This window comes from Taeniopygia guttata, chromosome 1 (genome assembly GCF_048771995.1).
Source record: "Taeniopygia guttata chromosome 1, bTaeGut7.mat, whole genome shotgun sequence".
NCBI lineage: Eukaryota > Metazoa > Chordata > Aves > Passeriformes > Estrildidae > Taeniopygia > Taeniopygia guttata.
In genome coordinates this window covers 27288902-27304294 of record NC_133024.1, presented here as the reverse complement: position 1 = coordinate 27304294, position 15393 = coordinate 27288902, and the positions used below count along the sequence as shown (strand labels likewise).

Here is a 15393-nt window from a genome sequence, read left to right as displayed (position 1 = left end):
GGTGTGCCTGGGTCTCTCTGCCAGCCCACGCCGCCCGCTCAGCCCCGCCACTCCACGGACACGCATCGTTTTGAAGTGAAATTTCAATCCCCTCGAGACGTTGCTTCTGCTTCTGCCAAACACCGATTCCACCGGCAAGGGCAAGTAATACATGGCATAAATGAAGTTTTAAAAACACCCCGTCATCCGGCACCGCTGGGTGATAAAGCACCTCTCGGGTACTTTGCGTGGGGATTAGCCAGCGGCAGCCTTTGGGAAACCTGGGTGCGGTGGAGAGAAGTGCGAGAGCTGTTCCCTCTCTGTGTTTAGAGTTACGGGTTTCCTACTGGCTCCCCGTTCTTCAAACAGTTAATTCTCCCGGCCGGTGTTCCAGGACTCAGATGGCCAAAATTCCTCTCCCTCAAGCCCGAGTCTCCCTCCCCTCCCTATTGGGTCGCAGCTTTTGGGTCTCTCCCGAGCTCTCCCTCCTATTGGCCGGGGACATTTTTTTTTCCTTTTTTTTTTTTTTTTTTTTTTTTTTTTTTTTTTTTTTTTCCCTGACAGGCGCACGCAGCCTGCCTAACTCTTGGAGAAAAAAAAAAATCCCAGAAGTTTGGATCAATCAGAGAGAGACAGAAGGAAAGGGGAGAAGAAAAAAAAAAAAAAAAAAGAAATCCAGCCTGCATCCCCTCTGAGCAAGTGCTGGGACCTGGGCTGAGCACACCCTCCTGGCTCTGCCTGCGGAGTATCTGCAGCCTCATGTAGTGCCTTCAGGAGACTGAGGGCTGGTTCTTCTGGGGGTGCAGCTGGGGAGGGGTGGGGGGGGGAGAAAGAGGCAAGAGGCTCTGCCTCTGGTCCCCGAGCTGTGTGCTCCCAGCCACTGGTCGCTCCTCTGCCCAAGGGTCTGGGCTGGGGGATAAGATGAGTGAGAGGCGAAGATCTGCGGTGGCCCTCAGCTCCCGAGCGCACGCTTTCTCGGTAGAAGCCTTGATCGGGACAAATAAAAAGAGGAAACTGCGAGACTGGGAGGACAAGGGGCTGGATTTGTCCATGGAAAGCCTCAGCCCCAATGGCCAGCTGGGGGACAATGAAGACCCGACTCAGTGCCTGGACCTCAACCCTGGTTAGTGCGACTCCTTTCTCTTCGGGACCCCCCCTCCCGCCCTGCTCCCTCCCAGCTTCTCGCCCTGAGTCCTGTCGGGAGCTGCCCGCCGGGCAGCGCGTCCCGGAAAACATCCGAGACTGGGAATACTGAAAAAAGGAAGCGGGAATTTTGCAGAGATTTCCCTTTTTTTTTTTTTTTTTTTTTTTTTTCCTTTGGGTATTGTTGTTTTTGTGGGTTTTTTTGTTGTTTGTTTGTTTGTTTGTTTCTTTTCAGTTTACGGGGACTTTCTATTACTCGCTGTGTCTCTTTTCCCCCAACATATCTCCATGATCTCCCGCGAGGAACGGCGTGTCCCCTCTGCTTCCATTTTAACCCTCTCTCCTTTCACTCTCTCCGTGCCTGTCGATCGCGATAGTCCTTCTCGGGTGTTCGGGGACACACGTTTTGTTTTGCCTCAGTTTCCCGGGCCCCGGTCATGGAGTTGCCGGGTGGGTCTGGGGCAAAGGAGTGGGGTGCGAGTTGCACCTCTCTCCTCTTTTCCGAGTCACCGGCTACCCCCCGTGTACTCCCCGCGGAGGCAGTGCCGCCCTAAGCGGAGGTTTCGGTGTAGGAGGAGGATGTGGGCATCCAGGATCAGCGCTGCTCCGGGGCGAGGGTGACCGGCTCTTCGGAGCAATGGAGACCCGCTGCGCACTCCCGCAGCTCGGGATCCTTCTCCCGGGACCGGACCCGCTGGGCTCCGGCCGGCGCGGCCTCGCTTCGCTCCCGGGACGGAAGCGCGGGGGGATGCGGAGGGGGGACTTCTCCGGAGGGAAAACGCTCCCGGCAGGGAAAAGGATCTCAGCGGGTAAGGGGCACTGCGAGGAGTGCAGCCCCGCTCCCGAGCCTGGCTCCTCCCGGGAGCCGCGGAGTGTGGCCGCCGGGTCCGCGGCCCCAAGGCCGGCGGGACGGGGTTAGGGGAGAGGGAGCACAGCACTTCCCTCTTGGTGTCCGTACTCTTAACTTTCAACTCTCGTTTGTTTATTTTTATTTAAAAGGGATCCGGTAGCTCGCAGCTCTCATTTGGCTCAAGCCAAACCCTCGGTCTCCTCGTCTCCCCCACGGCCGTTCCTCTCCGGCCTAAAACGACGGCTCCGCAAACGCAGCCGCGGATCCGCGACGATCCCGAGGGTGAAAACGCGCTGGGCCTCGCTCCCCGAGCTGTCCCCGCGCCCTTCTCGCCTCCCCACGGGCCGTTCCCCAGGGCCTTAACAAGGGACAGAGGGGGCGGCCCCGCTCTCACAGCTATAGTGTGGGGAGAAAGCGAATTTTAGGTGATTTCTCTTTGCTTTTAGTCTTCGGATGGGGCAAAAAGGTCAAACGATTTCTTTGAGCAGTCCCTAAGAAAAAGGGCAGAAATATCCTCCACTCCTGCCAAGTCCATTCTGCTGCACTTGGAACACCTTCTAAATTTCGTTTTTATTTATTTTGCGTGACGTTCCCTGATCTATGAATTAACATAAGCTGTCCAAAAGTAAGAGTAAAAACACCCAAACCAACGAAACAAAAGGAGTGGGGAAAAAAAGAGAAAGAATTTTAGATCGAGGTATCAAAAATATTTGCTGTTAAAAAAAACCAAAACTGAAGTGTTTTTGAAGGGAGCTAAAGACCATGATGTCCTAGCCCCTCTATGCCCTCAAGGAACCGCATTTCAATTTTCTTTTAACAGCCAGCAGCCTTTCCCGGTGCGGAGCCTAAGGAGAAGTAGGTAAAATCTGCTGCCAGGGTCGTCTCTCAGCGGAGGGACGGGCATAAAGGAGAGGGGACAGCAGCGATCAACCAGTCAAAAACTAGCCTACGGTTTCAGAGGCTTCCCCGTTCAAAAAAATAAATACGCACTCACAGACAAAAATCCACTTTCTAACAACAGAAAATTGTCTGTGCCTCAGTCTATTTTTTATGTTTGGACTTTTTTTTTATTATTATTATTATTTTTAGAACAGTTTTAAAATAAATATTTAGCCGCAATGGGATATCTTTTTATACGGTCTAAAAGTTTAATTTGCCTTTTCCTCCGTGAATTCGAATTGGAAAACTCTCCATGCACCAAATTGGAGAGCGGGAGAGAATGGCTGCTAGTGCCCGAAACCTCAGAAAGTATACGTGATGTTTTTCATAAAGTAAAGGAAATCAAGAACAGTTTGAGAAATCATTTTTAGGAGGTTGATAGACTTTAAATAAAGTCTGCGACTGTAATTTGCACAGTCACTTCATTAAACCTAATTCCTCCGCGGTGTACTTTTGCTGCTGGGTGAAAATTGATTAGCGGCTCTATAATGACCACCAAATTCCATCTTTACAAGACCTAATTAAGAACAAACTTTACACCTAACGTATTTTAAACTTGCCAAATCTCCAGCGATATTGAAAAAAAAAATAGAAAAGGGAATTTTTATAGCGTCCCAAAGGTTCAACACTCAAAGCCGCTGCCCCCGAGTAGCGACGGGGCTGTTCCTTCTGCTGGCGGTATTGCTGCTACGGGGGTGCTTGCGGAGAGGCCGCAAGTCGTGCAGTACGCGCTGGGAAATTATGTCCTGATTTTCGTGGGATAAGCTAAATCGGTCTAGCCCCATTTATCGATCTTTTCGCCTAAATTGCCTCAATTTCAGCGCGGGAGGGTCTGAAAACTATTCAGTGCGGGCAGCTAAATGCGGCCACGAGTAGGGCAATGCTCCGCTCTCCTGTGCCCAGATATTTTGCGTTCAGGCGGGTATGAGGATTTCTCTCCCAAGCTCGGGACACGTCCTCCGGCAGGGCTGAGGGGAGGAGGCGGCGGAGCGGCCCCGCTTCAGTCCCCGCGTCGGTGCGGATCTGTGCTGGACGTGTACAAACCGCAGCTTCGGGAGCGCCTGGGAGGCAGCGCTACTTGTTTCCCCGTTTTGGCGGAATCCCTGACCCCTTACGTGCCATCTTACAGCCGTGCCCGAACTCTTCGGTGACGATATTGGCGAGACCGAGTCTCCCCTAGAGACCTGCCCTCCCTCCGGGGCCGCATCTTCCTGGGAGAAGAGAGGTGGCAGGCTGGGAGGTGCCGGGTCGGGCTGTGGCATGGGCAAAGGTGAGAAAAGCAAGCGGATGAATCCCCCAGGTTTGTAAGAAACATCTCCCGAGCATCCGAGCTATTTATATCTTAGACATGAATTTTGTCGCCAATGTGCTTTTCTTACGAGACTCATTTAAAAGGGGGATAAACCTGGATTTTAATCATGTGCGGGTTCAACCACGAGGTTGTGAAAAGGAATTCGGGATTACAGCGGCTTTCTCACCTTCTCTTTCCCACCCCGTGCACTCGGGCGCGCCACGCGTGGGGCCGCGGCCGGGCCGGGGGAGGCAGAGCTCGCCCAGGGGCTCCGGGGAGCCTCCCCCGCTGCTCCGCCGCCGCCCGCGGCCGCGCTCCCGCATCCTCCCCCGGCACTCAGCTCTCGCCGCCGACAGGCCAAAGGAGGAGAAGGAGGAGGAGGAGGAGGGTGGCGGGACGGCCCTCCGTCCCCTTGGCAGGTTCGGTTTCAGAGGGCAGCAAAACAATGGGCTCGGATGTCTTCTGGGTATTTATAGATTTAACCTGAGCAGCGGAAAGGTCACGGGGGCCCCAGGCGTTGCCTCCCTTGATGAATATATTGTTTACCGTCGCTCACGGCGGTGGCATTCGTCGGCTCGTCCCTTCGCCACCCCAAGGGCGCAGGGACAGACCGAGGCAGAGCCGAGCGCACTCCTTTCCTTGCCGAAAGTTTAAGACTTTTAAACATTTTTTGGAGAGTGTGGGTGGGAACGTGTTTCCGCGGACGCGTTTGCCTTCACAAAAATACGGCTGCTCCTTCAGGCGGTCAGAGTCTCTTCACGGCGAGACGAGCACAAGCGCTTCAAAGGCAGAACAAAGCGGTGCGGCACTAAATAGATAGACTTTTTCGGCTTTGGGACCGTCCTTTTCCTGGCGAAGAAACACACAAACAAATTTGTGAACGAATTTTACTGCCAGTGCAGTCTTTGTATCACACGTCCATCCCATCGGTGTTTTTGGTTGCTTGTATTAAAAGTGCACCTACCGGTTAAAAAACCCCAAAACGCCCCGAAAACAAACGAACAACCTTCAAATCACAAATTAAACAACAGAAAGCAGGGCATTTTTGAGAGTTTAATTATTCGTTCCTGTGTTTATCTGAATCTACACTGGCGAAGTACTGCGAGCCTCTGCAAAGAGCGAAAAAACACGGCGCACATTTTAAGACCCACTATGTGTTTATTACATGTGCTTATCTTTAAGATTAAGATCCGGGAGTTGGACAAAGCCTTCAGTGGCTGACAAGAGTATAACCTTCAGCTCTTTTAGCGCGGTGTGTCGCTCTCCCGTGTCTCCAGGGAGGTTGCATCGATGTCCATCCCAACCCCGCTCCGCCGCGGGGCTCCCGCTCCTCCTTACCCACGGGCAAACCCCCTCGGCCGGCGGGGGTGCGGGAGCCTCCCGGCCCGCCCGCCCTCAGGAGAGGTAAAGAGATTTTAAGAGCAAGAGAAAATGCGATTGACCCTTCTACTTCCTAATTATTTTATTTTATTTTATTTTATTTTATTTTATTTTATTTTATTTTATTTTATTTTATTTTATTTTATTTTATTTTATTTTATTTTATTTTATTTTATTTTATTTTATTTTATTTTATTTTAATTTTTTTAATACACTTGCTTCTGAATGCTTATATTGATGAAGTCCGTTCTTTGAGCAGTGGCTGTAAAACCCGTGAAGAGGGAGTGACTTAATTCGGTTTCTCACTTCAGCTTTTGTTTGAGTGCTCGGTGGATGGGGCTAGGATTTCAAGAGCTGGCAGAGCAATTTTTCTCGTCTCTTTCCCTAGGTAGAGCACATTGGTGTACATCGTCCTTTGCATGTTCCTCGAGGCTTGTAGACGAGCCATGCTCTGTGACAACGAGATGTTAGACAAGAGAGTGCCAGCTTTGCCTTTGCCTTGGGATTGGGTATTATTGATGAGAAGTCTTTCTAACGAATTCGTGTGTGACTGGGATTGTATTAATTCATTCCACCTGTTGGATCATCAGTTTGCCTCTTAAAGAGGGGATGCAGAGCTCAGATCCGCTGCTCCCTTGTGTACACGATGGAAGAAAATGCGAAAATCTTTCCCTCCTAATTCCTCTGTTCCCCCATAGCCCAGCAGCAGAGCTAATACTCTCGAATTTCCCAGAGGAGACAATTGCAGGAGGCAGATGGAGTTGTCCAGATGAGAGCCAGGAGAGCCGAGCCCTGTGGAGGCTCGGGAAAGGGTTGTCTTAGTCAAGTTCACACACCTCTGACCTTGGAGCCTGAGGAGACAGAGAGCGAGAAGGATTTGTTCCTGTGGTAATATGCGCCTTACGGAATTGGGGAACGCCTGCTGCTGGGTTTGTGCAACTCCTCCTGCAGAGAGGTGAATTACTCACACTGTATTAAGAGGGCAGGTAATAGAATAATAGCAGCAAACCTTAAAGAACAGCAGAGCGTTGGGAAAAGGGCAGCCCGTCAAGCAATTTATTCCTTTATGAAATATGCGTTTTAAAGCTGCAGCATTTTTTACACAGGTTTATTCCATCTGCTGGTAAGGGTGAAAGTTGGTGTTTCAAAAGATGTTTCTTGTCTTCGACAAGAACTTTGGGAGAATCCAAAAAGCTTCTGTTACAAGCAAAAGTCAAGTAATTCCTTGCGAACCATCAATCACTTCCCCCTCCTCCCATTTGGGACTGAGCGCTTATATCAAATATCAGCCCAGCTAGCCTCTCCTCAGGCAGAAGTGTCCTGCTTTATCCGTATCTATCTTTAAGGAAAACTGATGTTTTTCTCAGATGGAAAAGCGGAAAGATGCCTTCCAAGAGCACTGCATTCAGGAAAGAGCATTTACATTGTTTTACAACACAGTAGGTGCCATTTGAGTCACTTCTATTCACACAGATCACCGTTCCTTTTGTAATTCGTTGGGTTCCTGAATGAATCTTTGCTTGCAGTCTTAAGTCTTCAAAGACCAAAAAAATATTTTTTTTCCAACGTTTATTTTTTCCTGCCTTCTGATCTGGATGAATAAGGTTACAATAGTTTAAATAATGCGCTAAAACCAGTCTGAGAGTATTGAAAAAATTCCTGAATATATTGAGACACCATCAGATGGCATTTACATTGTCATTTTTGTACAATTAGTATAATCTGTTCAGGTGTGATTTAAATCACCCCAAGTGTACATATTGAGATCTGTAGTTTACACCGGTGACATAAAATCAAATTCAGTGAAAGAAACTTAAAATTTTTAAACCTGACAACATTTTGGAGATTGACAGTTTCCCAGAGAGGCTGAGTGTGCTAGTGCCCGTTGATGGAGTTTAGAATTCTGTGCTAACTGTTAGTTCTCTGACATCCTCTTAAATAGTGCAATTACTTGGCAGTAATGGGATTGGATCTTCGGTTTAAATCCTGACAGAAAAAACATCGTGTGTGTAAACACATGTGGACAGTGTCTGCCAGCCTGGGAGCTGTGTGGCTCCTTTGGGAAGAGCGGCAGTGGGCACCTGGGTGTAGGGAAAATGCAGCAAGTGGGGTCTTCCCAGGTCTTCAGTTCCTAATCCCGTCCAGAGCAGCTCTGAATAGCAGCACATTGAAAGATTTTGCTTCTATGGCTTTTTAGTCGAACTACAGTTTCTTCAGATATAGAGTACCTTGCAGCAATGCTGAGACTTTTTTTTTTCCAGAGGGAAAAAAAATCCAAAGGTGTAGCTTTCTGTTGCTTATTTCCAGTGTTGTTGAAAATAGGTTATGTTTGCAACCTTTACACCTGCAAAACATTTGCTGTCTCAAAATACAACCCCATTGCACTTCCTGTGTTAAAAGCTGTAGTGTGCTCTGGTGAGAAGTGCTAGGGAGAGATAACATAGTGGTATGGTAAAGTTAAATTGAAATATCTTTGAAAGCACATTGAGAATTTTTGAAACTGAGAAGAAATATGTGCCAACTGAAGTTCTAGTAGCAATTTTTATCCTGGGGGCATCTTTTAATTGCATATTCTTCAAGGTCAGAAAACAATGAATCAGTAAATCAATCCCAAAAGTGATAAAAACACTCATTACGATAATATTTACAATAATATTTTCATATACTCTTTGCTTAATTGAGCTATTGATCCGAGAGTATTGTGGAGATGGTGAAAGGATAGTCTGAGTCAGACCCCTGTGACAGTGGGCTGTCCACTGTTTGCTGTGTGTTTGCAAATGCAGCCTTGCAGCTGTTAGAGGGGAGGATTCACCTAGCCAGTGTCTTGGGCCAGCACACACTGATTCAGAGCAAAGGAGGAAGTCTGAGGAGGATTTTCATTTTGGGACTCAGCAGAAAAAAAAACCAAAAAAACTGAAGATGGTGAGGATTCACTTAGATTTAACTTAGTAAAAGCTTTTTAAACATTTTTTATTTTATGGAGAATCAGGAAAACTTAGGGTTTGACCAGTCTTTAAGTATTTTTTTTTTTTAATCATCAAACTACCTAATGTTTTTAAGTTGTGCAACCATTTTAAAAATAGATCCCAAGCCCCCTTGTTTTGATTAATTAAAAAGTAGTTTTAAAATAGATCATAGAACTAATTAGCAAATAAAGAATAAGGCATTTTTATTTATATAATACTAAAATCAAGCATTTGACACTCAGAACTGCTTCCCATTTTTTCTTTTTCTAGAAGGCAAAGCTCTTTGACAAATTCTGCAGGATTTAATGAAATTTTCATTTCTTCTAAGCTGAATTTTCTTGATTAATTATATATATAAATTTTAAAAAGAAGTTCAGCTAAACTCTTGCATGATAGAACTCAGTCCCTGTCAGAGTGGATGGCTTCACTTCACTGCCACTGCACCTGTTCATTTTTCTTGAGGCTTTTGCTTTTTGGGAAAGAAATCTTCCAGTATTGTTAAATGGACATTTCCAACTATGTCCACATGTGTAGCTCTTGGAAAGGAGCTTAGGAGGACATTATTGCAAACCACCTTTGAAAGAACCAATTTAGAGTTTCTAAAGAGTACTTAACCAACTGGTTAAAAGCTGACACAAATCATATTAATAATCAGCACATTTACATGAATGCAGCCACAGCAAAAATTGTTTTAAAATCAGTGGGCCAGGGCACACAGAATAGTTATGAATGACTTACAGTTCTTTGACCTCACTCAGGGGCTGGATGCACTCTTGGCTAACACTGACATTTTTCCATGCCCAATGAATTAACAAACCCTAGCTTCAGCTTTTAGGAGCTTCAGGAAACAGAGACCTCCCTGGTCAGAAATCTCCCCTAAAACCAAGGAAAAAACTGAAGACATTGAAGTGCCTTTGCTTTTAGTAAGAGTGAAGGATTGTGTATCATAGACTTCTTAAGAAGCTGCACTAGTAATAGCAATATCCCTAAGTAAGATGTCAGAAGTGCTGCTTTCTTATGATACCAGCATCACTGTGGATGCCTATGCAGAGAAAATGTGAGAGCATTTAGAAATGTATGGTGTATACGATGTGTAGGTTAGGGAGGCTTTAAAAATAGGTCCTCAGTTTACCCCTGAAATGCCTGTAGATCAGGTCTGTAAGTCTGAGTTTAGCGAGGAAGAAGGAAGTTTGGGAATAGATGGAGATTCACAGATTTTTTATTTTTCACCTAATCGCCAAACTGGATTTTCTTCAATCCTGCTCTAAGGAGCCTATTGAAAGGTCAATTATTAAATGTTCATGGGTGCTATTGTAAACATGTTTAATGACTTTTACAAGAATCACTTTCTTTGGGGAAGAAATTATCCCAGTTCTGCCCTGTCAGCACCCTCTTTCAGCTTTGCACTTTGCACAGAAAAATGCAAATGAATTTTAATTGTGCTTTAAGCAGCCTTTCTCACCAGAGTGAAAAAATAGTGGAAGAAGACATGTTGAGTATTCCCTTATACCCTCTCAGACTTAGCAGAAACATTCCCACTGGCTTTTTTAAAAGCCAACATCAGCCTTCAGGTTGTGCTGGACTCTGCTGCTGCCTAAACTTGTAATTAAATACCATGCAAGAATTGGGACTGGCAATACTAAATCTTTAGCTGACGTACCCTAGCGTGAAGGCTGCATGGAAGCACTGCTAAAGGAGGGCCTGATTCTTTGACATGCCAAATATCTGCACTTCAAAGGATTATATGGTGCTGATTTTCAAGGGTGCAACTTCTGTGACCTTATTTTCAGTGGTGTTAAGAATGTGTAATTGCCATGGAGATCTTAACCTCTCCCTTGACTTCTGCTCTGAGACACCCTAAACAGGCTGTGATAGCCAAAAATTAGGCCCCTCCTCAGCGCAGCTGTTGGGATTGGAATAATTTTGGGAGATTCCTTTTTCTTCTGCTTCAATACTGTGTCAGTCTGTAGGAGTTAAATAGTCATGACAGTGTGGTTAATACCTGGGTGATCATTTTATGCTGTAGCTGGATCATGTTTGCTCTTCAGATTTAGTGCAAATGCCTGGTAGCATAAGAACAATCAGGCTGGATCAGCTGCAGGTTTCTGGATTGTGCCTGTCTTTGCAATTTCTAAGTGCTCCTGCCATTTAGTTGTGTAATACAATAATACAGTGCTCCATACAAGGCAACGAGGCCGTTATTTTTACACTGAGGAGTTATTTTTTTGCTTCATAAAGCTTAATCTTTTTATGCCAGAAGATTGTAGCAAGCTATGAAAATACAGAATTCAGCCCGTGGCTGTGGTGCTTAATGGTTTTTATTTTGCTCTGGAATTTAAAAGATAAATAGAAGATTTATTATTGTAGGATTTAGGGGTTTCCTGTGCCAAGCTCTTTGGAGCAAATTAAAAAAAAGTCTTCATTTACCATCAAACAAGCCTAGCAAAGTCTCCATGTGCCTTGTAGCAAAGCAGTCACATTATTCACTCCAAGGCTTGGAGTGTTACCACATAAACTGTAACATCACAGGTCCTGCAACAGAAAGCCCACACTGCCTCATTAGAGACTCCTTGGATTATTCTGTACAGTGCAATTCTGTTTACTCCAGCACTCAGGAAATTGTGCCCGAGCTGGGGAAAGGGAGGGCAGCTGTGGAAGTGCCTAGCAGTGTGCTGTTATAGAAATGGACAATAATTAATAGCTTTTGTGAAAATATAGCTTAAAAAAAAAAAAAAAGCCAGCTCCGTATGCTTCTCAGAATGAAAGATTCAATAGTGAATTTGCTGGTTATTAAGAGTGTTTCAAGAGTGTTTGCTCAAGTTACATTAAGGTGCTGAGCATCATTTATCCAGGGTAATGCTGGTATAATTGATTTAGAAAAAAATGAAAAGAGGTTGGATTGAGTACATACAGGGCACATAAGAAAGTAATCCAGTATGGTTACAGCCTTCCACAGAAAAGCAGTTCAGCCCCAAAAGGGGATGAAAAATGTGTAGGGCATTTTTCACCTCTGTTCTGCTGCAGTGCCAGATGCCCTGCTCCTGGCTGTGCTCTCAGTCACCTGCAGGACTGGAATGTCCATGGGCTTCTGTAGGTGCTGACTTGTCCGTGGGCTGAAAAACAATCGAAAAATAGCAAATCAAGAATAATAGTGCTGTAGCTTGGCTGGATGAGGACTGGGTGTCCTGAATCCTTTTGAGGGGCTCACTTGGCTGGGACAAGGGATGCAATGCACCAGGGAATGAAGCAAGTCACTGCTGTGTTCATTTTGAGTCATGGGTGTACATTATCCTCCTGGGAATGAAATGATGGTGAAATCAGGAAGAGATGAGCTAACAGTGGCAAAGGAGTAGAAAACCAGAAAACTGATAGAAAGCCAGAGAGAGGGATCGCTATTGGAAAGGAAGAGGAGAATGGGGTGGGAAAGGAAGGGGTTCAGAGCTTCATTTCCTACCCACCAGCTGCTCTCAGCATGAGCAGAAATTAGAAACTATTTTCAGATTTTCTCCCTGCATCTGGGTACCTTCCTGTGTTGTTTTTATTTTTTTTTCCAGAATAATGAATAGCATGGTTCCTATACATGACATGTACTATTCAAAATGGTTTCTGAAGACAACTTAGGATATTAGATGAGTACATGTAATAATTTGGTATACTTTAGATATGTAAGAGAGAGGAAAGGGAAGACCTCTCAATTAAGTAGAAACTTTCATGAAAAAGAGCAGGGTTTCTTCCTGTGGTTTTTGTTCCTCCATGGTTTGAAACAAAAATTTAGTAATTTCAGGAAAAATTAAAAAGACTTTTCTAAAGGAAATACTTTCTCTTATAGTCAGCTCCACAGGGTTTTTTTTTTTTTTTTTTTTTTTTTTGAATAATATTTAAAATCCTCTTTGCAACTTTGTCTACTTTATTCAGGTCTTTGGTCTTTCTATAATCAGTAGATGTTAGGCATGGAGTTCAGTCTATTTTATTGTGCAGTTGCATTGGCTGAACATTGTGGATTTTTATTGAATATAAACATAATGTATTTCAGTGCTTTATAGTATTAATATTTAAATTATCAGTATACAGAGTTTTTTATGTGCCATAGAGACTATGTTAGACATTATTGCAGTGAGTGTAGTTATTTATTCCATAGGTATACCTAGAGGCAATTTCTAATTGCTAATTAAATTACACATAGCACATTTCTGATTCCTAAGGTAATAATTAAACTCAATTTATAATAATCAAGTACTTCAAATAATTTAGTCTTCTCCCTCTACTCAAAATTTGTACTTGTTATATTGTTTACTTGTGTGCTTTCCTGGGGCCATGGCTGGAAGGAAGAGGGACCAGCTTTTCTGCACAGCAACAGAAGTTTTTTGAAATGCCATTCTGGCTAGGACCCCTGAACTTAAATGAAGAATTATGAATAGTAGCAAAGGTTTCCTGTTGCAATTATTCACAGCTGAATGGGAATATGTGTTTGTGAACTGACCCTCAATCATTTTATTTGTGAATATTCAAAGAATTACTGAGTATTCATGAGGATGCCTGACAGTCATGAATTAAAATATAAATAATTACATCTCAGACAGTTGCTATTTGCTGTACCATTTGCAATGATGTTTGCTGTGCAGACAAATGTGAAGAAAAAGCTTATTATTATGGTCATCTAATGAAATGTATAATATTTATTTTGCATTTTTTTTTCTGAAAAATAAGCAATTCTTTTTCAGTCTGCTCCCCACCGCTCCGCCCCATTTCTGCTTCCTTTTTTTCTCTATTCCACATTCACAGCTGTATTATTTTTGACCTCTCTGAGTCGTGACTTTTCTCCTGTAAGTCAAGGTGTTTGTCCTGCTCTGCTCCTAAGGCAGGAGGTGATTCATTGGTAGCACTTGGCTCGTTGCACGTGCTTTGACTGGTGACTCCTGTGCTGTCCTTTGCTCACATTTAACAGCACAGCAGAGCATCCATTCACATCCAGGGCCTCAGGACACTGCAGCTGTACCAAGAGCAATATTCTGGAGGTGTTGCTGGTCACTCACCCTCCTTTCATGAGACACCAACTCTTTACGCTGAATTTTTTCCTATTTACACACTAAGATGTGATCTTTGTTGCATGTGCCAGAATTGCCTCTTTGTGCACTCCTAACTATTCCCTGATATCTCTGTCATAAGGGGTCTTCAGCCAAGATTTGTCAATGTTTTACTTCGGATCTGAGTTTGATATAATTTAATAATAAATCTGAAAGAACGGTCAATGATATTTTAGTAGGAAATCAAATCTCAGTACAGGGGAAACCCTAAATGAAGAATGAAGAAACAATAAAAATAGAGTTTTGTGAAATAGAACAGAGGTCATGAGGTTTTTGTTTTTTTTCAGTGCACAATGAATTACAGGCAAGAGATACATTTATAAATGGATATTTTGTGGAAAATAACCTCAGAAATTCCTGAACAGTATTTCTTCTTTGTCTAAGATATTGTGAAAACCCCCCCTTTAATCTTACATATCTTGACAAGAAACAAGGAAATAGAAAACAGTAATTCCTCATTTGTGAGGGCAGAGGAATCTGAAGTTGGAGGCCTAGTTTACAGAGTTTGTAAAGCAATTAAGCATATCAGGATACCCAGTTCAAATTGTTGGCTCAAAATGCATCCTGATTTAATAAGGAAAGAACAGGAATAAGTCAGTGATTGAGTTCCTTGAAAAAGGGATTTGCCAAACTGGAGATCAAACATTTTCCTTTTCTTCAATTACATTTTGACTACCCTGACGCAGATAAAAAAGGTTGATTTTTTTTTTTTTTTAATGAGGGCATGACTTTCAAAATTTATTATAAAATATTTGTTTGTTTGCTTTTCTTCAGAAGAGTCTTTAGATGCTTATTTGAGGCCAAATTCAGCAAGCACCTGAGACCTCTAGCTCATCAATTCTCTGCATTTCAACAAAAGCATAAGAGTGATGATGACTTATACTTTGATATTCCCCATTTTTAGTGAATGTAGTTCTCTCTCTCTTTTTTTGCTTTTGTTCTAGGATCTTTTTTAAGAACTGAGGATTTTTTTTTTTTCAGTGAAGTCATTCCTGCTACTCTTACCAGCACAGAAAAAGTGACTGTTTCATATTGGACAGAGTTTGAATCCCATTTTAATTGCTATATACTTTCTTTACATCATGTGCATGTATAAGTCTCTCCCTCTCCAGACAAATCTACAATATGTACACATATATATTATATATAATTTAAAGTATTGCTTGAAATATATAATATATATTCCCTATAATACTAGTATTTTTGGTATGGTTTTTGTGTAAGAATGTAGTATATTCTTTTTCTAGGGACATTAAAACACTGTATTTAAACATTTAACATGTCTTAGGTATATTAGAAATACCATTCTTCTCCATTCCAATTTTGCACTTACATTTTTTTATGGCAACAAGTGTTAGATACTAGTGTTACATTTGATGGCTCAAAATAAGAGAATTGTGCTTTGCAAGAGAGGTTTTATGCATTTGCTAGTGAAAGCTACATTCATTTTACAGTGGAATTTTCAAGCATGTTTTTGCAGCAAAAAAAGCTTTGCTTTTTAATGGGAGAAGCATTGTTTTATGCATAGATTTGTCCAATTAAGTTTGCAGCAAGTAGATAATTTTCAGGACTTGAAGGCAGCACTGCCTTCTGTCTTCTGTGAGAATCACTCAACAAGAGTATTCCCCTTTTTCCAGCAAATGCATTTGTGACAATGCAGGTTTCCCTCCAGGCAAATGTGGATGTGAAATCTTCTTTTAAGGGACAATTCAAAAAAATTGCAGTGTTAAACAGCAGTGCAAAAAACTCTTTTAATGAAAG

General features: G+C 43.4%; 1 protein-coding gene across 1 annotated transcript in view; it reads left to right on the top strand.

The window, feature by feature from the left end:
• The first annotated feature begins 577 nt into the window (after positions 1-577).
• Positions 578-15393, top strand: part of TBX15 (T-box transcription factor 15) — an 89436-nt gene continuing 74620 nt past the window's right edge. The window contains exon 1 of the mRNA XM_012569896.5: positions 578-1102. Within this exon, the coding sequence (XP_012425350.2) occupies positions 901-1102 (202 nt within the window). The 5' untranslated portion in view covers positions 578-900. The remainder of the gene's footprint in view (positions 1103-15393) is intronic.